Here is a 24229-nt window from a genome sequence, read left to right as displayed (position 1 = left end):
CTGGTCTTATAAAAGTAAAGCTTGTACAATTTTCTGTCTTACAAGTGGCTGTTAGAGGTTTATTGTTTACACTTTTGAAACTTATTTTATTTAAAAATTAAGAAAAGTTATGTGGCTGGGCAGTGGTGGTGCACGCCTTTAATTCCAGCACTCGGGAGGCAGAGACAGGTGGGTCTCTGTGAGTTCGAGGCCAGCGTGGTCTACAGAGAGAGTCCAGGACAGCCAAGGTACACAGAGAAACCCTGTCTCGAAATAACAACAACAACAACAACAACACTTAAGTGTATGTGTGTGTGCCTGCCTGAGTTTAGTGTGCCATGTGAATGCAGGTACCTGCAGAAGACAGAAGAGGGTATTGGCTACCCAGGGGCTGGAGTTACACGCAGTGGTGAAACACCATGTGAGTGCTGGGACCTGAACCTGGATCCTCCGGATGAGCAATAAACACTCATAACCCATGATCCGCCTCTCTAGCCTCCAGGTCACCATTTTAGATTCTGCATTTCTATTTCAACTTAGCGGTAAGTCAGCTGTAGGGCCTGCAGGAGGTAAGGGCATTGCTGTCACAGCAGATGACAGCTCTGTGGGCGTTACTGCCCCTAAGGCCTCCAGTGGGACAGCTGTGGAGGCGAGAGACAGTGATACTGATGCTTCTAGGTAGGCCTCGGCTGTGTGCATGCTTTTTCGTTTTTTTCGTGTGTGATAACGGGTATTGAATCAAGGTCTGCTTGCTCAGCATGAGGTCTACCACTGAGTTATATCCTTAGCCCTGTGTCTTAGTTTTCGACCAAAAATTAGAACCATACATTAAAAACGGTGTATACGTATAGCTAGATGTGTAGGAGGCTGAGCCAACCTAGTGTTGTGTAAACGCACCCTGTAGTGTTCACTCAATGACAAACTCATTAACGACTCATTTCTTAGAACGTAGCCTGTGGATTGGGGGATAACTCGGTGATAGAGTGTTTGCTTAATATGCTTTGAAGCTCCGAGTTTGATTCCCTAGTACCATCAAAGAAGAAAAGAAAATGAAAATCAAACAAAAGGCAAGGAATGGAGGGAGGGAGAGAGGGCTAGAGAGATAAAACACAACCCCGTCATTGAGCAGCATTATGACTGTATGTATTTGATTTTCTGTTATTCTAATAGAATCTTTTCTTATGTTTTATAACTGGTTTTATACATACACAAATAAGCATATGTTGAGGTGGTTTAGCTTATTTGTTAAAGGCTTGTTTCCCTAGGGTGGCTCTACTGGAAAGTGGTGAAACCTTTAGGAGGGGGCGTGTTCCTTCTCTAGAAGAACAGAACTTACAGACATGTACATACACACACGCACGCACACACGCACGCACGCATGCACGCACGCACGCACACACACCCACACACCCCTAGTCCAACAGTGGTTCTCGACCGATAGGAGGCTCAAGAATCCAGTAGATTATTCAGTCCACAAGGCTGGACGTCTCCGCTGGTCTTCAGCATACGCTGGAATCCCAAAGAAGTGGGCTCTAATGCCAGTGAAGAACTGGACATGTCAGAGAGAGCAAGCAGGCAGAGACAGAGCTAGCTTCCATGTCCTTTATATAGGCTGCCAGCAGAAGGCGTGACTCCAATTTCAGGTGTGTCTTCCCACCTCAAAGATCTGGATTAGAAGTGGCTCTTCCCATTTTAAGTCATTTAATAATAATAATAAAAAAAGTCCCTCACAGGTGTGCTAGGCATTTGGGTTTTAGTTAATTCTGGATGTATTGTCAAGTTGGCAACCAAGAGTGGCCATCACATGGGAGGGAGTGGGAGGTACTTGGGTCACTGGAGACATGTCCTACAGGGGTGCTGTGGGACCCCACCGCCTCCTCTTTTGCTTTCTTGCCGATGAGGAGAGCAGATTTGCTCTGCCGTGCTTTCCACCACAGTGTGCTGCTTGCCACAAGGCCAAAGCAATGACCTCCCAGACTGACCCAAAATAAACCCTTCTTCTTTATGGTTAATTATTTTAGATACTTTTTATAGTGACAACTAAGTAATACACACATACACTCACACACACTGACATACATTCACACATTCACACTGACACCCACACTGACACACCCACCTACACTGTCTCTCTCTCTCACACACACACACTCATTCACACAACACTCAAAGACTGACACACTCATGCACACACACAACACCCACACACAATTACGTACACACAATTGCACACACACACACTCATTCACACAACACTCACAGACTGACACACTCATGCACACATACAACACCCACACACAATTACATACACACACAGACACACACAGACTGACACACTCATGCATACACAATCACGTACACACAATTGCACACACACACACACACACACACACCCCTCTACAAACACTGGTGGTTCTTGTGCTTTCGCGCCCTCACAGTCCCTGGTGCTGGAGGTTTAACCCAGGGCCTGGTGCAAAGTAGAGAAATACTCTGTCACTGAGCTACATCTCAGCCCCGGATGCCAGCTTTTGGCTATTACCTTATTTAGAGCTTTATCATTTGCACTAATTTTTTTTTCTTTATGTTTTTTGAGACAGGATTTCTCTGTGTAGCCTTGGCTGTCCTGGACTTGCTTTGTAGACCAGGCTGGCCTTGAACTCATAGTGATCCACCTGCCTCTGCCTCCATGAGTGCTGGGATTAAAGGTGTGATCCACCATGCCTGGGAATTGTTGGGTTTTGTATTGGTTTTTGTGTTCCTGTGATAAAATATGACCAAAATCAACGTAAGGAAGGAAGGCTTTATTTTAGCTTATGGTTCCTCATGGCAGGGAAGGATTGCTGCAAGAGCTGGAAGCTGGGTGATCCTATTTTACCCACACATAGAAACAAAATATATAGATTATATTCTATCTATCTATCTGTCATCCATCCATCCACCCATCCATCATCTGTCTATCTCATCTATCATCTATTTATCTATCTACCTACTTATCTATCATCCATCTATTTTATCTTTATCTATCTATCTGTCTATCTATCTATACATACCCCTTAAGTCCACCCCAGGGATGTACTTCCTACTTCCTCTAGCAAGGTAGCACCTCCTAAAGGGGAGGAAGAAAGGGAGGGAGGGGGGAGGGGGGGAGGGAGGGAGGGAGGGAGGGAGAGAGAGAGAGAGAGAGAGAGAGAGAGAGAGAGAGAGAGAGAGAGAGAGAGAGAGATTTGTGATGTTGTAGCCAAAGTAATGGAAACAATTAATGGGAGGAAAGCCTGGTTTTGGCTCATGGCTTATGAGGTTTTAGACCATGTGGCAGGGAACACAAGGCAGGGCTGCAGCAGGAGTGTGTAAAGGCTCCTCCCATCTCACAACACCAGAAAGTGAGGTGGGAACCAGGTGTCATCTTCAGAGACCCACTGCCATGACCTACTAGGTCCCGTCCTTATTAAAAGTCGCGTTTAGGCATTATTGTGTTTATGTGGGAGGTGGGACAGAGGACAACTGTGTGTAGTGGTGCTCTCCTCCCTCCTTTATTTAAATGGGCTCCTGGGATGGAACCCGGGCTGCCAGGCTTGTGTGCAAGTGCCTTACCCCACTAAGCTGGCTCACCAGCCCTCGGTTCCACCTCCAAGCGGTGCCATAGCCCCCAAAGGTGACAGACACTACCAGCTGGGGACCTCTCATCCAAAACATTGGCATGTGGGGGACAGTTCAGATTCAACCCATAATAAATAATAACACATTTAGAAAAACGTCGACTTCTTTTCATTTCTTACATCTTAGATCCCCCCCCCCCCCAATTTCTGGCTTAATACTCTAATGCACAGGTTGAGTACTTCTAACCTGAAAAATCAGATCTCCAAAATGTCCCCAAGTCTGAGACTCTCTGAGCACCGACATAATGCCACATGGGGAAATCCCACACTGTGGTTTATTTTATGTGCAGTTACCAAAAATAGTGCTGAATTATGGTTCAGCTCTGTGTAGGAGGTGTAAAGAAATCTAAATGCACTTCTCGGCCCCTTCTGTTAGATGTGTTGTCTTTTGCATGTGCACATTTCACAAAGTCTGAAGGAAGAAGATAGTGGACTCTTTGGATAACGAGCACTTTGGACTGGAGCTGCCTGATGTGCAGAGTCGGCATCCCTGCCTGACTGTCTTTTGACTGCTAGGGGAGCTTCTTCTGGTTTTTCTCTTGCTTCCACAGTGGCTGAACTGATACTGGATTTCCTGTTACTGAACCACTGCAGAACAGCTGCAGGGCGGTGGCGATCTGCCTGTTAAAAATGGTTTTTAGCAGTTGTTTATTCTAGAGAGCAAATAAATGTACGTGTTGGGTGCTTCCATTTCTCATCCTTTGCATTTTATCAGGTCATCCAAAAGTCAACAGGAAGAGGCACCTCTTTGGTCAGGAATGTAAAAACAGGAAGAAGGAAGTCTATTGCGAGTCTGTGCTGGCTGATTACCCCTTCAGCTCTGGAATAGAGGATGCTCACTACTGGGTGTGCTGCACCAGTAGCCAGCGTTACAGAGTGTGCTGAAGCTCTGGGTACAGGAAGTAATCTTAAGTAGTGGTAACTAACATTTCCTGTGCATGGGGATAGGATACTGTTAGTGAGAACAAATCACAGGAACCCTGCACTGAGGAACACAAGGCAAGTAATTCAAAATCAGAAATTTAGGAAAATACCCCTTCATATTTTGGTCTTTGCTTCTTCAGGGGGCCTAAGCAAGCCAGGTAACCCTTTATAATGTGTTTCCCTGTTCCAGTGTTACAGATGGATAAAACCAAAGGTCCCCAGCACCCCTTACCTTAAAGGGGGTAGATGGGGTATGTTAGCTCTGTTGTAGAAAAAAATTTAAATATTTCAAATTTCAACTGAACTTGCAGAAACAGGTGGCCATTATCTCATACAGCACTAGAATATTTTGTTAGATTTTTGTGTGTTTTGCCTGCCTGTATGTATGTGCACCATGTGCATGCTCCGTGCCACAGAGTTCAGAAAAGGCCCTCAGATTTCCTGGAACTGGAGTTACGGATAGTTTTGAGCCACCATGTGGGTGCTGGGAGCCAAACTTGGGTCCTCTGTAAGAGCAACAAGGCCTCTTAACCTCTGAGCTGTGTCTCTCTAGTCCCCTTACAAAGCATTTTAAGGACACATGAAGCAAACTAGATAAACTCTTTCGTGGGCAAATATACAAAGAATAAGTGTGTTGTAAACAAGAAATCTTTTCCAAGACTAACAAAAGGAATTGAATCTTGTGTTTATATAGCCCCTCCCACACGGTTCTTAGAAACTCCGGATTGTTCTGCAGCCAGAGGATAGCTCACTGGTTTGAATACCCTGCCACCTCTAGGGTACTTTGATCTTTATTACTCTTTTTGTTGCTGCTGTTGTAATAGTTGTTAGCAGTACCCTATGGCGGATGATTGGGAGGAGAAAGCGTGCACCAGCTCCATGGCATCATTGTCAGCACTGCAGTCCTGGGGTGACTAGTATAGTCTCCCCATTTCAGTGTGGCAGTAGAGCCTGACTTCTAGGTTATCATGTGCTGCTTCCTAGAAATTTCTATATAATTGCACAAATTGGCTTAGCTGGTAAAGGCACCTGCTGCCGAACCTGCTGACCTGAGTTCAGTCCCTGGAATCCATACGGTGGAAGGAGAGAACTAAGCCTCTCAAACTGTTCTCTGGCCTCTACGCATGCATCAAGGCACACGGATAAAATAGCTTTAAAGAGAAAAGGCTAGCCAGGGATGGCGCACACCTTTAATCTCAGCGCTTGGGAGGCAGAGGCAAGGCAGATCTATGTGAATTCAAGGTCAGCCTTGTCTGCATAGCGAGTTCTCGGACAGCCAGAATTACGTAGAGAGACTCTGTCTCAACAAAAGAAACAAACAAACCAAAACCAAAAGAAAGATGATATTTTTATCCTGGTTATATACTACTCATATATCAGTTAGACTTGGGTGCTGAGGGTTAACTTGCTGGTGAAGAGTGCCCTCTGGTGACTCATTCTGTTTTTTTTTTTTTTAAACTAAGATTTACTTTTCTTTTTACTTCATGCTTGTGAATTGAACATAAAGATCAAGCCATCATCAGTTCTCAAGAAACCAAGAAGATAAAAGTACACTGAACAAATTTGATGCGGTGTAGGAATAAAAAAAGATAGTATGTGCTTTGTGTGGAAGGCTTGGGAACGTTCTGTGTAATTGGAGGGTTTTCTGGCGTGACTATAAAACCCTGAGGGAGCTGTCTTGAGCTCAACTGGAAAGAAATGTAAGATAGATATTGAGGTGTATGTAGGATAAGGCATCCTTGGAATGGAATTTTTCACCAAAATTAAGTAGTTTCTTGAGCAAATGTCTTGCTCATTTAAGTTATATGGAATTTGATATTTGTTTAAAAGAAAATAATTTTAAGTTGTGTCATTTTAAAAAAATGAATAAAGAGCCTTTCTTCCCCATAGCATCTCTTCACTTTTTTCGACTAATGCTTTATCTCACCGTTTACTACATAGTCCTTCCTGAAAATCCAGAGGCTGAAGTTTATCTGAGAAGACTTGTAGGTTTCAGTTCCACCTCTGGCTCCGGCTACTGGGTCTCGGGTGAATTCTGAGCAGCTTCTGAAGAGGCTGCACACTGAAAGACTGAGTTATTCTCAAGCTATAATGACCGAGGATGCTCAGCTTATGATATTGATAACAGTGATATTCAGAACCTGGGAATTAAATGTAAATTTGAAATTACCTAAAGAGGAATGATAGAGTTATTTCATTAATATGAAATATTAAGTTTATATTAGAAATATGTGAAGAATTGGTAAGCTGGAAATGAGGAATGATTTGGCATCTGGAGAACTTGTGAGAAAGTAGCTAATGTGCCTGTGTTTGAGGGCTGAAGGATGTGAACACCATTTTTATTGCTAGAGATGCAAATTAAAATTAATATGTTACTTGAGGAATTGGCAAAAGTGCCCTTGAGGCTGATAGTCGAAGAGGTAGAAAAGGAAGTCACAGGCCTCAAGGGAGTCAGTGGCTTCTACAGTCTTGTCAGAGACAAAGTAGTGAAATGTTTTCTCAAAAAAGTTTTAGAAAGACTTGACTCCAACAGGTGAAAAGTAGGGTCATTGGTGCCCAGAGGTCCCTGAAAGAATTTCTTCAAGGTTTCTAGCATTTGAAGTCTTTTCCCTTGCTAGGCTCCTTTCTTGAAAGCAATTAAATTGTAATAAAGATGAATCTTTTGAGGTAGCCATCACGGTATCTGGACCAGCTCCCTCTTGGCTGTTCATCTTACATATTCTGTTAGAGAGTGAAGCATTCTGGGATAGAAGGAAGAAATGCTTACTTTTTCTTGTAAAAGAAATTACACTTATTTCAGTAAAAATGGGTAATTTGTGGAATCTAGAAGTAAATGCTTTGAGATTACATCTTTTTTTTTTTTTAAAGCTTAAATGGTGTTTTAGGAAAAATAATTGTTTTGGGAACAAGTATATTTTATTTTCTTCCCAGATACTGTGATGGACCTACTCTTTATAGGGAAGACACATCAAAAGAAAAAAATGTTGAAAGTAGTATAATGATGCATGATTTTTGATTTTAAAAAATCCTATTACTAGAGATGAAAAAGTCCTTTTTTACATTTCTTGTGAAAAAAATTTTTTATCAAACTTTTCTTTACCAAAATAAAACTGTAAATTGTTTGTAACTCATTTCATTTACAGAAGGTAGCATCTATCAGAACACTGAAGTGTCTCAGTTTATTAAGTTACAGTTGATAATAAAAGCATTAATTTTCACTTCACCCGTTTTAACATTTAGATGTTTATTTTCTTATTTTCAACCACTAGGTGGAGTCCTATACAAATAATTAAAAAAGGTGTCTGTGAAAGCTAATTCTCTTGTTTAAAATTCCAAAAGCCTCATAGCATTGAGACGACCAAATATTACAGAAGAGCTTAAATCTTAACACTCGGCTTTGGTGTGTGAGATATGAGAAGATGGAGATGGATTCTGTTTGTACTTAGAAAGTTACACTATGTTAAGAGTCAGTTTTTCTGTATCCCTAGTTGCTAAAATTAAAATATGGGAAAACAATCTTAAGTGTAGTATAAATCATGTTTATTTTCAAATCACAAGAAGTATAAGAATTTGAGTTTTGCCCCTGCATTTTTTTGGTGTGGCATAGAACCTTGCCAGAAGATACTATATTGCGTTAAGCATCTCGAAGGGTGACCGACTGGTATCTTGACATCATTGTTTGTGTATGGAGCGCTGAGGTGCCACCGTAGTGGGCTGGAGACATGGCTCAGAGGTTAAGAGCTCTGGCTGCTCTCCCAGGGACCCGGCTTCGGTTCCTAGCACTCACATGGCAGTCCTGGGGACCCTGACACCCAACGCCATGGACTCTGCATTTACATAGTGCACAAACATAAGTGCAAGCAAAACCCCTGTACACATAAAATTAGAGTAAATTGAAAGTTTTTAAAAGGTGCCGTCCCCTGGCGGATGTGGACTAGCGCGGCGTTCATCAGCATCCTCATGGTTTCTCTGGCTGGGCCTGTCCTATCTGTGACTATGGCTGTGTTTATAGGAGCTTGCTTAGGCTTCCCAGTAGATATTAGAAATCCTAGGCAACAACTTAAAAAAAAATAGTTTCATTAGACTGGTGTGGTGATGTACACCTTTAATCACAGCACTCAGGAGGCAAAGGCAGGCGGATCTTTGTAAGTTCAAGGCCAGCCTAGTCTACAAAGTGAGTTCCAGGGCAGCCAAGGCTGGAAACCCTGTCTGGAAAAACAGAACAAAGAAAGAAAGAAAGAAACACACAACCCCCAAAAAGTTTAATTAAAGCTGTATGCCATGCAGGGTGTAGCACACACCTTTAATCCCAGCACTTGGGAGGCAGAGGTAGGTGGGTCTCTGTGAGTTTGAGGACAGCCTGGTCTACAAAGGAAGTCCAGGACAGCCAAGGCCAAACAGAGAAACCAAAAAACGGGGGGGGGGGGGGGGGGGGGGCAGGGGGGGAAAGCTAGATGTCACTGAAAATTTTTAGAACAGTAGTGTATCTTACATTAACATAGTAAGCCAGTATGGTAATCAACTTTGGGCTAAAGAGTGGATAACACTGAGACTGTCTTTCCTGCACAGTGTTCAAGGACAGAAAGTGAAGTGGGTTTTTCAGAGAATGGGAGAGGAAACACAGTGTTTTCTCCTGGTACCCCGCTCTTCATGCGGTGTGTTTGTAACTTGATGCTGCCTAACAATTAGCCACGCCTCAGTTCCCAATCCTCTTTTCCTGCCCACTAGTTGATTTCACCTGATGGGTGCAGCCGTGCACTTCACAGATTCCCGACTGAGCCTTTCTCAATCTTTGGTCTTCAGAGTTGATCTGTGCGGCTCTGCTGGTGCTCCCTATTCCCCGCGCCATCGCGCTGATCACCATTGCTCTCCGGGAAAAGTCAGATGACGGGATAGACTTGGGATTAAGTCTTGGCTGTGCTTTTTATGTGACTGCATTTGAAAACTGGGCCGCTGGCAGAGTCGCTGCGGTAGAGGTGTAGTGAATATTTAATGAGGCCGTGCATGACAAGCACTGAATATGCGCTAAGTGCTCAGCTGGCTCCTGACTCCTTCCTGCACCAGCCACCCAGTGTTTTCCTTGGGTTCTGGGGACCCAGGCTCCAGCCCTTGTGCTTTCACAGCACGCATGGGCTTTAGCTGCTGAGCGGCTCCCCAGACCGCAGCATCTGAGTTGTGAGCGCTCCTACACGAGGCTGAGTGCAGTCACAGCCCTGGGCACAGATGCATCTCTCACAGCCCACAGACCTTGTGACTGTTTTGATTTGTTTGTACCGAAGGGGTTTCTTAGGATGTAAGATTTTCAGTTAAACCCAGGCCTGCCCTCAATAGACGCTGATGATCTCTCACCACTTCCCATTTCCTGTCCCATGTCCTGCTTTTCCTCTTTCCTCTCAGTTCTTTCCCTCTCTCCTCCAAAAAGAGGATCCAAGACCTGAAGGGGGTGAAGGAGATAGAACATGTGGGAACATAACATTTGCAAAGAATAGGTACATAATATATTAAAGAATTCACAAGGATGGGGCTGGAGAGATGGCTCAGTGGTTGAGAGCACTCTCTGCTCTTCCAGAGGTCCTGAGTTCAATTCCCAGCACCCATGTGGTGCCTCACAACCATCTATAAGGAGATCTAGTGCCCTCTTCTGGCATGTGCATGTATGTGCAGACAGAACACTCATAGGTAAAAAGATACATATGTAAATAATTTTTTGTTTTGTTTTGTTTTTTTCGAGACAGGGTTTCTCCGTATGTATCCCTGGCTGTCCTGGACTCCCTTTGTAGGCCAGGCTGGCCTTGAACTCACAGAGATCTGCCTGTCTTTGCTGGGATTAAAGGCCTGTACCTTTACAGTGTCAGTACATGCAAGTGTTCCCTGGCTGTTTTTTTAAAGGGGGAAAAAAAGAATTCACGATGAGGCCAATGTTGCTGGGACAGAATAAGTAAAATGAAGATCAAACGCAGCAAAATTATATTGGGCTTTGCAAGGCTCTTGCAAGAGAAAAACGATTTGTGAGATCTTTTATTTTAACGTGGTCATCCTCATTATACACTCGTATGGCTGCTGTGTTGAGAAGATACTAGAAGGTAGCAGCAAGGTAAAAATCACAGTTAGGATGCAGTTGGTGAGAATTTAAAGCAGAGCATGTTGCTGGCTTAGACTAAGGTGATGTCAGTGGAGGTGACAGGATTGCTGGGTCAGAGGTGGCTAACTTAAAAAAAAATTATTTACTTATATATGTGTACGTATGCATGCATGCATGCTGTGTGTGTGCATGTGTGTACGGTCAGAGGACATTTGGTGGGAACGGGTTCTAGCCTTGCGCCATTGGTTCTGGGGCTCCGACTCAAGCTGTCAATCTTGGCAGCAGGCGATTTTACCTGCTGAGCGGCTCCCCAGCCCACGGCAGCCTCTTGACACTGTGATAAGGCGGTGTTATTTACGGACGTGTTGGGCTGCATTCGTCACTGTCCTGGGCCGTAGATTGGATGCGCTTGGGCTGGATTGTTTGTGGTTAGAACAGGGAGAGAAATGGTCAGGCATGGCTTCAGGGGGTTTTGTCCGAAAAACTAGTTAAGCGGATGATTATAGATGTGGAAGATTATAGAAAATGCAGGTTTGGGGGAAGCAGGGCTAGGAGTTCACCTTTGAACAAACTGCAGATAAATGCTCATCAGACTTTCAGTTGGGGAGATATGATGGAAGTTTGAGGAGAGGTTAGGGAATGGAAATACAAGTTTGGAAGATGTTTGCATGTTTGTAGAATCAAGCAGAGATCATGATAAAGAAGACGGCCAAGACCAGAGTCTCATTCTAGCCACGCACCAAAGAGCCCAGGTTCTTAATCACCATCCTGTATCGTCTCTGCTGCTGGGAGGACTTAACTCCTTTCAGGCTGAGGCGTGACGCCGTGGTCAGAGGCTTTCATGTGTTTGGGAGACAAAATATACAGCATTTATATACTGACATATGTAAACACGTAAATCACAATACGAAGGAGCATATGGTTACATCTCGGAGTAACTATCAAGGACCACAACTTTATCTGTCCTACGGAGGAAAAGATTATGTCACCTAGGAATGGTTGACAAAGACCTGGTGGCAAAAGCAGAACTTGCACTGAACCTCAAACAAGAGGCAGCGGCCGGGCAGCAGCAGCCACCTTCAGGTTCAGAACTATGTGGGAACGACTGGCATATCCTGTCAGAGGTGCTGTTCACAGTTCTGCTTGGTGCAACAAACCAATACTTACTATAGTTAGCGGTGGGAAAGGCATATAGGGCAGGGTGGAAAAGAGGTCCAGGCATGAGCGTCCACTGTCTTTCCCCAGTGGCACTGTGTGGGCAGCCCTTCGCCATCATCAGTGGGGAAGTTCCCTCAAGCCCAGGGCTTTCTACTAGGGTACGCTCATGTGAATGGGGCTAACTGCCGATGTGGTTCTGGCTCACTGCCCACCTTGCTGGCCTTAGCCTCTAGAGAGCGAAGGCCCCCACTTTTATAAATCTTGCGGTTATGCCCCTCACGTAAACAGACAGGACATTATTATGTGTTCGTTCCCAGAGCCAAGGGCAAGCCTACTGCATAGAAAAGGGGCACATCACGCTTTCTGTGGAGTTAGCACGTGTTGAGCTTTGTACTACTTCCAAATGTGTGGTCGCCACAGTCTGACCCTGAACGTGAGGGTGTAACCTTTGCAACCAGGCCTCTGAGATGCATATCCCAGTCATCAGTCTTGAGTTGTAGAACTTATAGCAGTTACAATAATATTGTATCCAAAATGGTCATAGCGGCATCTATTTTATAGACCTGTTGTGAAGATGAAAGAGTTAATACATAGCTTTTAAAGAATATTCTGACACATATTAAATGCTATAAAAGTCATGCATTTTTTCATATATTTCTTACTGACTCCACTGATTCAGTTTTGAGCATTAATATCTTAAGGATTGACCCACATCTCCCAAGCCTTAGGACTTTTATTTCTGGACACAGAGGAACATATTTATAGGACTTCTGAGTCTTTGAATATTAGCATACTGTTATTAAAAAAGAAGTGAAATATTTTTCCTTAAAATGATTTCTGTGAAGATAATCATTGTCAGTTCATTTACTTGTTCAGGGACTGAATCTGCAGCTGTTAAAGAGATTGAGCTTACTGGGAAAAGCTCTTGGTGAACCGAGAAGTTAATTTTCATTTTCTTCTGCAAACAGGTCTGTGTACGATGATCAGCCAAACGCACACAAGAAGTTTATGGAAAAGCTAGATGCGTGCATCCGCAACCATGACAAGGAAATTGAAAAAATGTGTAACTTTCATCATCAGGGCTTTGTAGATGCCATTACAGAGCTCCTTAAAGTAAGGGCTGACGCAGAAAAACTGAAGGTAGGAGAACGTTCAGCTCCTCCTTAAATCACGTAAGACTACAGTGCGCGAACCACTGAGTGCACTTTCAGGAAGTAAATAGTACATGTTCTTGAGAATGTTCCTTGTGCTCCACCAACACAATTGTCAGCAGCCATGACAGGAATGCGTTTTATCAACAGACTGTCTTCACGTGCGGGAAATGCGCTAAACCATATAGACAATGAAGGGCCTATTTACAGTTTCAGAGATTTTTAAAGATGACAACACAGTGGTGCTAAAAAGCTATCCCAAAATGTCATGAGAATTTACTGTTCATGATTTCATGCTGTCATGTTATTTAATTATATTTGAAAATTTATTAAAGGGAGTTGCTCTACATATTTTGCCACGTCAGAAGCATTATCTATTAAACTAGGCCTGGGTTTATTCAGTCAGAATATTAAATATTTAATTATAGGAATTATCTCGTCCTTTCATTCAAAGTGCTTTTTCAGACAGAACGAGAAGACTGTGATTAGGAAAACCATCATATAAAGGATATTCAGATAACAAGAGACCAGACACGGCGTCATGAGGTCACGGAGCACCTCTGTCCTGCAGCTAATGAGATTTTTAATAAATGAGAATGCGCGTCCTCGTACGATGACCTAATGAGTCACTTAGTATGTGGGAAAATCCAAGTTGAGCTTTGGCTGCACCTGCGGCTTGAACATGTTACTGTGGATTGAGATTTCTGTGTTTGATGTTCATCAACCTCCCAGGGTTTGCATTCAGAAAGTATGAATGTTTAATTACCGTAAAATGCAATCACCGTTTCCTACAGACAATGAATGGCACATAGACCTCATTGAAGTTATCAAAAAGGGACCAGTGGTCAATTGGGTCAGTGATTTGAATTGTTTGACAGACTCAGAAAAGCAAGTAAAGTTCAAAAATCCTGAGTAAATTTGAGAAGTTTGCCACAGAATCTGTTAAAAAGAACTGTCATAACCAATTGAAGTTAACAAAAGCCCTTTTCAATCAAAAGTTCAAGTTCAAGCTGTAGAGTTAATTTGAATTTGCATTTCTTTGTTCTGAGCTTCTCATGAAGCATGATCTGATTACAAGGGTGAACAGCTGCATCAGGGCCGCTTCATGCATGTTTGTCTAACTAAGGTGAAATTATTTCTAAGGTGCAAGTTACTGAGACCAACCGAAGGCTTCAAGAAGCTGGAAAAGAGGTAAGAAAAGGGTGGAGGGAGGGGAGGAGGAAGCGAGAGAACTCAGTAAACATGGATGCCATTTAATGGTTCAAAATTGTCAATGCTTTTATTTTCTAAGGTGATGGTACAAACAGAAGATATTATTCGATGTAGAATTCAGCAGAGAAATATTACAACTGTAGTAGAGAAATTACAGTTATGCCTCCCAGGTGAGCCAGCCCTAGGTATCGTGTGATGCTTGCTGTCGTGAAATTAGGCCTTGCTGTTGCCAATAGTCACCTTTACTGTGGGAATTACAGATTGCTGTAATCGCTTCCCCATCACACCTGTGGTGGCCTTTTGTGTTTGTTCTGTTGTCTGGATTTCCATGAGTTTTAGAAAGTTAAGTGTTCCATGTCACTTCTGTTTCCTCTCTGCCTAGCTTGCCATCTGGGTCACTTCCCACCACAACCCACCTCCATGTTTGTTTGTCTTTTCCTCGGAATGCTTTCCCTCAGGGAGAGTATCTTTAAGTCACGTTTTCTGGCCTTTATCTAATTTCCTTATTTTTTTTTTTTTACCTCTAGTTTCCCCCATTGTCTTCTGTTTGTCACTTAACAGGCTGATTTTGCTTTGTTCACAATCTCATTTTGCCAATAAGGTAGGAAAACGTCAAAAATGCTAGGCCTTCCCCAACCCTTTGCCTGTTCTTCTGTAATTGGAAAGACTGTTTCTGCTCTGGCTCAGATGTTGTTGGGACATCACACACATCCTGAAGAACTAAACAGTGTTTTCTTTACCTGGACTTAATGGTTTAAGTTGGACACTTCCTGTTCAAACAAAACAAAGCAGGTATACGCCATTTCTTCTTCTCTACATTGTCAGTGAAATTCGTCTCACTGTCTAGCTTAACATCCTTTCTCCTTAGGAAGAACTATCCAGGGAAGGAGGGCACCCTGTACACTACTTATGTGATACACATTTATCTTAGAATATAAATGATATTGTCACCATTGTCAGCAGTTTGTATTAGTTAAGATAGATTTGTTATTGTTATGTGAGATTAGCTCTTCTTAGAACTCACAAAATCCCGCTCAGATGAGTATGCAGTGACCAGGGATTTGCATATTAATCCTGAATAAATAAGACACTAGTTTTTTTTTTTAAAAGGTATCAGGGTTGAAAAACACTTTGAGTGGGGTCTAATAGTACCCCCTGCCCCCATTAGTGACATTGGATGAGCCCTGAAAACAGCTTCTTCACTGAAGCCTTTGTCATTAGTCACTTTAGATAATAAGCCTAAAAGTGGGTCCTGGTGGAATGACAGAGAGCTGGATTCAGCACACGCCTTAGTGGGCCATATAACGGAAGTCTGACAGCAGTTCTGCGCACGCGTGAATGCTTCCTCTGCATTGCCACACCCAGAACTTCCTCCTTCCTCGGTCTGCCCCTTTGATGAACAACACAGATTTTCCCATCTGTCAGGCAGGGTGGGAGATACTGGAATTATATAGTTCAAAGTTTATTATCTTATTGAATAATTATATTTCTGGGGCTTTGAAAAGGGTTGAAATAAGTAAAGATTCTTTGCTGGATCTGGGTCTATTTCCCCTGTTGGTCTACTTGACTCTGCAGTTAACATTTGGCAGTTTTCTTTCTCTGTAGATTCAGTGTAAATTTCCTTGTGTAATTAGTTATATTACAGTTGTGCTCTTTATGTTGACTCAAATGAATATCATCACTGTCACTCAGTGTTCTTTCTCTAATTGCACTTCTGGAAAGAGATGCTAGTAGTTTCTGAGTAGAATGCTTTTACTGCTTCCTGTCTCTTGGGTGTCAGTACATGCAAGTGTTCCCGTTTTAATATGTAAGTGCATGAATGTTCACCATGTGCAAATGAAATCCCGCAACACATAGAACATTTTATTTGAAAACCTTAGCTCACCACCTCTTAGTGTAGAGAAGACAAATGAATTTGTCGAGTGTGCTTTTCTTACAAAGCTAAAATGTTGTTTTTAATGCAGTGCTGGAAATGTACAGCAAGCTGAAAGAACAGATGAGCGGGAAAAGGTGAGTTGGTGTCTCTGTTGTCTTAAATAAGAGCCCGTATTAGTAAGCACAGCTTGACTCGGTGCAAGGTACAGCGAATCTGAGTTTCGCTTTCCACCTTAACTCTAACCTTTCTCATGCAGTGTGCGCCCTGTTATCATTCAGTAAAGCAAACAGCAGGCATGCATTTATGAGTCCTTGTCCTTTAAACGTGGTGTAAAAGACCAGTAGTATTGATAGAGGATAAATTGGCCACTTGGAAGCAGTGTTTGTTAACTTCCTGGCATACTGTACTGTAATGAGGGGCTGATGCAGGGTGTGGGCTGAAGGTAGAGCTGACAGCAAAAAACAATCAATCTACCCCCCCCCCCCAACCCCAACTCCCGCCAAGGGTTCATGTTCCCTGCTTTTCATTGGCCAGTTCTCAGTTCTCTTCGAGGAGCAAAAGCTTTTACTCATTATCAGTCATTTTTGCATTTCCACCTTCAGTGTGAAAGTGTGTAAAGTTCTTCAGGTGACTGTTAACTGTTTGCCAGTTTAGGGTTTTGTCTCTTTTTTTTAAATAATATGATCTAATAGTTATAGTCAGATTTTCTCTATTCTGCCCCCCCCATATCATATTTTTTTTTCCTACTTGAAAAATTGGTTCCTCTGTGGTTTTTGGCCATTTTATTTATTAGTAAAAATCCAATAATTATTATTTTAGAGCAGGTCTCCCTTGTGGCTCAGGCTGGCCTGGAACTCACTTTGTAGCTTCAGACTGGCAGAGGTATTCCCCCCCCCCCCCCACCTTACGTCAGTGCGGGATCGCTGCTGTGCAGTTGCACTGACTACAGATTTGCATCTGTGGTATGTGCTATGATAATTGTTTAGAAATAGTTAAAGGTGCGGACCACAGAGATCACACCTCTAAGGACACTGCCCACCAGCTGTTTGTTCTCTGACTGGCATGAAAAGTCCAGGTTCGCTCTCACAGTGGTGCCCGGGGTCTCTGAGTGTCTGGGGTTGTCTCAGGAGTTCAGGAGTGCTATGCCCTTGCTTATACATTATGGCACTGGGGTCATCTTGGGCATGGTCTGCCCTTCTGCAAGGCCTGCATGGCACTGGACTGGTGGTCATCTCAGGCTAGCTTCCTGTCCAGGCCCCGTGGGCTCTGGCTTGCTCCTTGCCTGGCCACCCGATGGCTTGCAAGAGTCATCTGCCTCAGGCTCCCTCCTTCCTGGGGCTCCAGGTCCCAGGCGGGTTCTTCCAGTCTCTGGCTTGCTCCCCATCCTGGGAGCCCATCCAGGCCTGCCTGGCACCACGCTGGTGGTAGACTGGTGGTCGACACAGGCTCCCTTTTTTTAGGGAATGCTAGGCTTCTAATCATTCAGATGTTCACGGGTCAGAATACAGAGCGTAGACATGGCCTCTGTCCTCTCTGTACCTACTGACACACAGGTGACACAGCAGCCACACCTGCAGCGCCTCCAGGGGCAGGGAAAGCATTCATGGAATTGGAAGAACCACTCAAGTGATTTTCATCTGACTTTTGAGGCACTTAGTGATACTTCTAAGTAAATAATAGTATGAATTTTTCTTTTAAAAAAGCTAAATAAATTTTGCGTTTATGCCGGGCGTGGTGGTGCATGCCTTTAATCCCAGCACTCGGGAGGCAAAGGCAGGCGGATCGCTGTGAGTTCGAGGCCTGGTCTACAAAGTGAGTCCAGGACAGCCAAGGCTAACACAGAGAGAGACCCTGTCTCGAAAAACCAAAAAAAGAAAAAAAAAATTTTGCGTTTATGCCAGGCGTGGTGGTGCATACCTTTAATCCCAGCACTCTAGAGGCAGAGGCAGGTGGATTGCTGTGAGTTCAAGGCCAGCCTGGTCTACAAAGTGAGTCCAGGAGAGCCAAGGCTACACAGAGAAATCCTGTCTTGAAAAACAAAAAAACAAAAACAAACAAACAAACAAACAAACAAACCAAAAAACCCCAAAACGTTTATTTAGAATGAAATATGTGCTATACTTTTTTATGGTACCATTGTGTGGATGGATGTTGTGGTAGGAGAGATAGTAAGAAATTACATAGTGGATAATTAAGTATTACATTGTGATTTGGAAGTTTGTTTTCAGCTAAGATATTATAATGACTATGATAATGTTCCTCATGTTATAGATGTAGATGGAATTAAGTAAGCCATGAATATCCAGCTGGCAATGTGTGCATGGTGTATGTAGTGTGTTTAGTGATAGAGATAAGTGCTCATTTTACATCCTCCCAGGTGATGTGTATGGAACCCGGGGTCTGTGCATGCTGGGCGAATATTCCAGCACCAAGAGCCCAGCCCCCATCGCTCCTTTTTGAGGGGAGCGTCAGGCTGATTAATTATTTGGCCTTGTTTGTAAAGTTAATCAATATGAACTTTTTGTTTGTTTTTGTTTTTTGAGACAGGGTTTCTGTGTGTAGCCTTGGCTGTCCTGGACTCGCTTTGTAGACCAGGCTGGCCTCGAACAGAGATCCTCTGCCTCTGCCTCCCTGAGTGCTGGGCATACAGGCATGCACGCCACGCTGATAAGAACTTTTTCAGTTCCCCTTTAACCTCTCACAGGTATTACTCTGCGCTGAAAACAATGGAGCAGTTAGAGAACGTGTACTTTCCCCGAGTGAGCCAGTACCGCTTCTGTCAGCTAATGATAGACACACTGCCCAAACTCCGAGAAGACATCAAAGATATCTCCATGTCTGATCTCAAGGACTTTCTGGAAAGCATTCGAAAGCATTCTGATAGAATAGGTGAAACGGCCATGAAACAGGTGAGTTAATCTAGGATGTAAAATATGTCCAAGGTTTACCTCTTGGGATGCTTGCTTGTGTCTCAGCTTACCGTGTTCTTACCATCCCTGGTCCCCCTTTGAATGAATTCTGCCAGTATTTTCCTTTGGACTTACAGATATTTAAAAAATTTAAGTAAAGTCAGTTTAACTTGAATTCTTTAGTCCCTCGCCAGCTAAGCTCTTAGCAGTCTGCCCTTCCCCTCACACGGTTCTATACTACTGTGTTCTAGGCAAATCTGCCTTAAAATAAGTGTCAGCCACAGTTGGCAAGGGGCTTGCTGCTCAAGCACGAGGACCCGAGTTCGAGCCTCAGAACCCACATAAAAAGCCAGACATGGTGTGTTCTTGGAACCTCAGCCCTGGAGCAGCAGATATGGACAGACTATGGACAGAGCGCACTCAGGGTCACTTGGGTCCCAATGAGAGATTTCATAAAAAAAAAAAAAAAAAAAAATCAGGACTTCTGAGGAGTGGGGCTTGAGTTTGACCACACATGCCTTCTCCACCTCAGACACACATTAAAAAAAAGTTTATATAAGAAGGAATATGTTACAGTTTTTCAAAGCACTGTACATGGTGACACATAACTATAACCCTAGCACTTGGGAGGCTGAAGCGGGAAGATGGCAAGTTAGTGGGCAGCCTGAGATACGTAGTGAATTCCAGTTCCGCCTGGCTGTGTGGCAAGAGCCTGTGTCAATTCTGTAAGTAGGTAGTTAGGCAGGCGGATGAGTGGGTGACGGGTGGAGAGGTGGTACAGGCTGCATCAGTTTTGACTAGATCCAACTGTGAAGTAACATGAACCCTGTTCTCCCCGAAACAGGCGCAGCAGCAGAAAAGCTTCAGTGTTGCTCTGCAGAAGCAAAATAGTATGAGGTTTGGAAAGCACATGCGTGTGAATAATGACAGGGTTCTAGACGAGAAGAATGACATCATTCTGAAACGTTCACTTGAAGAGGAGACTGGGAGTGAAGAGGAGGTACCGGGGTTTTTTATTGCTTCATAAAGTACTACTGTGTTTTCCACGTACACATTGATTTATGTGCATCAGCCCTAGTGGACAGTGGAGGATGTGAAATAGCAGACTACGTAATGGTAGACAGACTGGATATACTACAGCTTATATTTTTACAGATAGGAGAGCCCAGCTGTTTGGTATGATTAGTAGTAAAACTAAATCCTCCCTCCCTCCCTCCCTCCCTCCCTCCCTCCCTCCCTCCCTCCCTCCGTCCTTCCGTTTCTCTCTCTCTGTAGTAACTGTATGTAAACTAGCCAAGACAAATTTATATTTCATAATTTTTTGACTCTAGACAGCCTACCATTTTATTTTCTATCATATTTTATTTCAGTGTATTATGCATGTGTGTAGTGTTGTGTGGTATATGTCTGTGTGAATGTACAGGTAGGTACATATGCATGTGTGTGCATGCTCATGTCGAGGCCAGAGGTGAACATCAGGTGTCTTCTCTAATCACTCTCCATCTTACTATTTTTTTAAAAAATGAAATTGTGTGTGTGTGTGTGTGTGCGTGCGCGTGTGTGCGCGCGCGCGCGTGCACGTCACAGTGAACGTATGGAGGTCAAAGGACAACGTAGTGGGGTCGTCATTCCTCCTCCTCCTCCCATCTCTTGTGTGGGTTCCTGGGACCAAACCCAAGTGGTCAGGCCTGCGTGCCCAGCACTGAGCCATCGCACTGATGCCATCTCAGTTTTTATGAGGCGGGGGTCTCACTGGACCTGGAGCTCTCTGATTGGCTAAACTGACTGGTGCGTGATTTCCAGAGACCCACTGTTTCCTCCACCCTTCAGAGCTGGGATTATAGCTGTATGCTGCCACCCCTCGGGTTTTATGTGGGTTCTGGGCATCCAAACTTAGTTCTTTATTCTTTATGCACTGGGCCATCTCCCCAACCCTCTGCCATTTTGTTTCAGTTTGTGTCAAGATACTACAAAATCATTTTGTGGTAGCTTCTGTTAAGCTTTTAAATTTTTAAAGTTAAATATTTGAGAATTTTATACAACGTGCTTTGAGTGTACCCGCCACCCCACTCCTCCCTTGACTCCCCTTCTAACCCTCCCACCTACCAACTTTGAGGTTACTTTTTCTTTTTTTTCTTTATTCTTCCTCCTCCTCTTCCTCTTCTTACTCCTCTTCTATCTTCTCTTCTTTGTTCTTTCTCCTTCCTCATTGAATTCAGTTTGTTGTCCAGCGGGTCCTGGGGATGGCTGCCCTGGCCTGTGGCTGACCTACCTACCGTCATTAATAAGACATGCAAACTGACTTCCTCCCTCAGCAGATGGATGTCTAGCCGTTAGCTAGTGTGGGCTCCCATGTCCACCTCCCCATTCCGCTGGGATTTTGTCTGGCTGAAGCGTGTGCTGCTGCCGTGCATCTCCCCTGTTACATCTGGAGAACACACTTTCCCTGAACTTACCACCTCTGGCCCTTACAGTCTTTCTGCCCTCTCTCTTCCACCAGGGTCCCTGGGCCTTGGCGTGAGAGGTGTGATATGGACGTCCAACTTAGGCCTGAGCATTCATTCCACAGCCTTCTGCTCTCTGCATGTTGAAAAGCTGGGGGGCTCTGTGATTACCTGTCACCTTAAAAAAATCATTTACAAGGCTGGGCGTGGTTGCGGCACACGCCTTTAATCCCAGCACTCTGGAGGCAGAGACAAGTAGATCTCTCTGAGTTTGAGGATAGCTTGGTCTGCAAAGTGAGTCCAGGACAGCCAGGACTAGAAGAGAAACCCTGTCTCAAAAAAAAAAAAAATTACTTTCTAAATTTATATGCATCTATGTTTTTGCTTACATGGTCTGTGTAAGGGTCTCGGATCCCCTAGAACTGCCATTACAGCAGTTGTGAGCTGCTATGTGGGTACTGGGAATTGAACCCATGTCCACCGGAAGAGCAGTCAGCACTCTTAACCACTGGGCCATCTTTCTAGCCCCATTATTTATTATCTTAGAAAAAAAAGTCCTAGATGTCTAGAAACCTTGAAATTATCATTAATTAAATTTTTTTCTATCCAAATTTATTTTTTCATCCTATTTTTAAAAAATTTTCTACCATGCCACAGAGTCATCTGTTGAGTCTGTCTTGTATTATTATTATTATTACTATTTTGAAATATTTACTTTATATATACTTATATATATATATATATATATATATATATATATATATATATATATATATATATATATACACTTTATATCTGTGTGTGGCTCTCTGTATGAGTGTGAATGCTCTGGGGCTGGAGATAGGGGCTGTGCACGCTGAGGTCTGAGGCTCATGACAGGGAGGACTTTTAGTCACTGAGGCAGGGCCTCTCAGTTGAACTCAGAACTGCTTAGCTGACTAGCTGGTTGGAGATCGCCTGTCCCCACAGTTTGAGAGGAGTGCTGGGAACGCCTCTCTGGCATTCACATGCGTCTGGGGATCTGAACTCTGGCCTTCACTCTTACTCTTAAGTGGCAAGGCAAGCAATTTAACCACAGCGCCATCTCTCCAGTTTCCATCCTTTATTTCAAGTCAGTGGTTTTAGAAGTAGAGCTAAGGACATATATAGCAGCTCAGTGATAAAGTACTTGTGGAAGGCCCTGCTAAAAATGTTTATTTTAAACACAGATGGACAGTCTGGGTTGCATTTCATTCTGATAAATCACTGAGTAGCTGAAGTTGCTTCCTATACAGGTTGTCCTTGGCGACAGCTATAAGTGGTTGTTTTAGATTGAATTTTGAGATAGTATGCAAATTGCAAGCACGGTTTGCATATGAGACATTTTCTAAAAGTGACATTTTTGTTCTTGATATTTAGAGGTTTTCTGTGTTCTTTTCTCCTTTGAAGTTGTGGATGGTAAAAACAGACCATTCCTAACTCCGTTTCCCCAGTCTGTCTTGCACACCTCTCGCTGTTGGCTCCGTTAGAATCGAATTGCTTAAAGAGCTTGGATTGCTTCCTGTTCTTTTGGATTTCTTTTACTATTTTTATATTTTGTTGTAATTTTCCCCTAATAAGTAAGAGTATTCAGGATTTATGAGAATAGAAATATGTTCCTTTTATAAAACAATTCATGAATTTCTCAAGTTTGAGAGACTCCAAACTATTTTTAGTTAATTCTAAGGAATGTATTTTTGCATTATACAAAGTTATAACATAATATTCTAGAAGTTGGCATGCATCTTAAAATTGATATCCTAATTTTAAATAGCTATGTGGTTTTTTGCTTTTTTGTTTTTAACTGGTCCATGGGATAATAGTGACAGTTTCTAATTTGAAGCAGTGATAGAAATCGTAAGATTTTGCTACTGCAGATGGAACTTTGTTTAAAGCCAGTAATTAATGAATTAACTTTAAACAAAGCAATAATGAATATGCAGTTATTACAGCATGTTCTGATACTCTACCAGGCGTGATCCAGCTGGGGAATAGCTCAGTGGTGGAGTGCTTGCCTACCGTGTGCAAGGCCCTGGGGTCTGTCCACAGTGTAGGGAAAGATGTATTTTGTTTTTGTTTTTCTTTTTGTAATCTATAACTGTCAACAACAATAGTAAACATATAAGGAATAGAGCTACAAAAACACCAAAGTGAAATGAAATAGGGTTGCATTTGTATTGTATGCCTTCTATGGGAGGATTGAGTAAGAATCATAACATGGTCTGTGAATTGCTATCTGTCTTTAACTTTGTATTATCTAAAAGTTTAACCTATCATTTTAATAAATAGATTTATTTTTTAGGTCTTAACTGTTCAGGACCTCGTTGATTTCTCCCCTGTGTACCGATGCTTACACATTTACTCTGCTTTGGTGAGTACTTTTGCCGATTCTGACCATGTTTGGGCCCAGGGTGACTTGCGTAGCGTAGTCTATCATCTAGGTCTGCATAAGTACACTCTGGGACGTCCACAGGCTGCAGCTTCAGCGCGTATCTCAGAACAGGCCCCCAGTCAGTAAGTGAAGGCGCTAACCCATTTGTAAATAATTGCTTTATGGAGACATAACAGCTAGGGATGTCACTCAGCTGTAGAGTGCCTTGGGAGCCTGTGGGAAGCCTGGATAAAAGACTTGGGTATGTTGCATTCAGACCGGTGCGTCTGTTGTTCTGGTGTGTGAGATCACTGTGTTGTATCTCGTGCAGTGGTAGGTGGGTGGTCAGGAGTTGCTTTTGTTTGTGCTTGTCTTGGAAGTTCCTGTTTCTCTCTCGGGTTTAAAAGATGCTGTTGCTGGATGTTGGGTGTTGGTTGACAGTTATTTAC

General features: G+C 43.2%; 1 protein-coding gene across 6 annotated transcripts in view; it reads left to right on the top strand.

The window, feature by feature from the left end:
• The window catches only part of EXOC6 (exocyst complex component 6), a 141233-nt gene that overhangs the window by 22264 nt on the left and 94740 nt on the right, over nt 1–24229 (top strand). For all 6 annotated transcript variants that reach the window (XR_014777439.1, XM_084773032.1, XM_084773034.1 and 3 more), the window contains exons 2-8: nt 12768–12939; nt 14094–14141; nt 14242–14332; nt 16127–16172; nt 18743–18947; nt 19792–19947; nt 23712–23780. Coding sequence is in view for 5 of the 6 variants with exons in the window: in XM_084773032.1 (XP_084629158.1) it covers nt 12768–12939; nt 14094–14141; nt 14242–14332; nt 16127–16172; nt 18743–18947; nt 19792–19947; nt 23712–23780 (787 nt within the window). In the remaining variant the exon portion in view is untranslated. The remainder of the gene's footprint in view (nt 1–12767; nt 12940–14093; nt 14142–14241; nt 14333–16126; nt 16173–18742; nt 18948–19791; nt 19948–23711; nt 23781–24229) is intronic.

Source organism: Acomys minous (assembly GCF_964271855.1).
Source record: "Acomys minous genome assembly, chromosome: 2".
Lineage (NCBI taxonomy): Eukaryota > Metazoa > Chordata > Mammalia > Rodentia > Muridae > Acomys > Acomys minous.
Note: the sequence above shows the minus strand (reverse complement) of the source record. Positions and strands in the feature narration are given on the sequence as shown.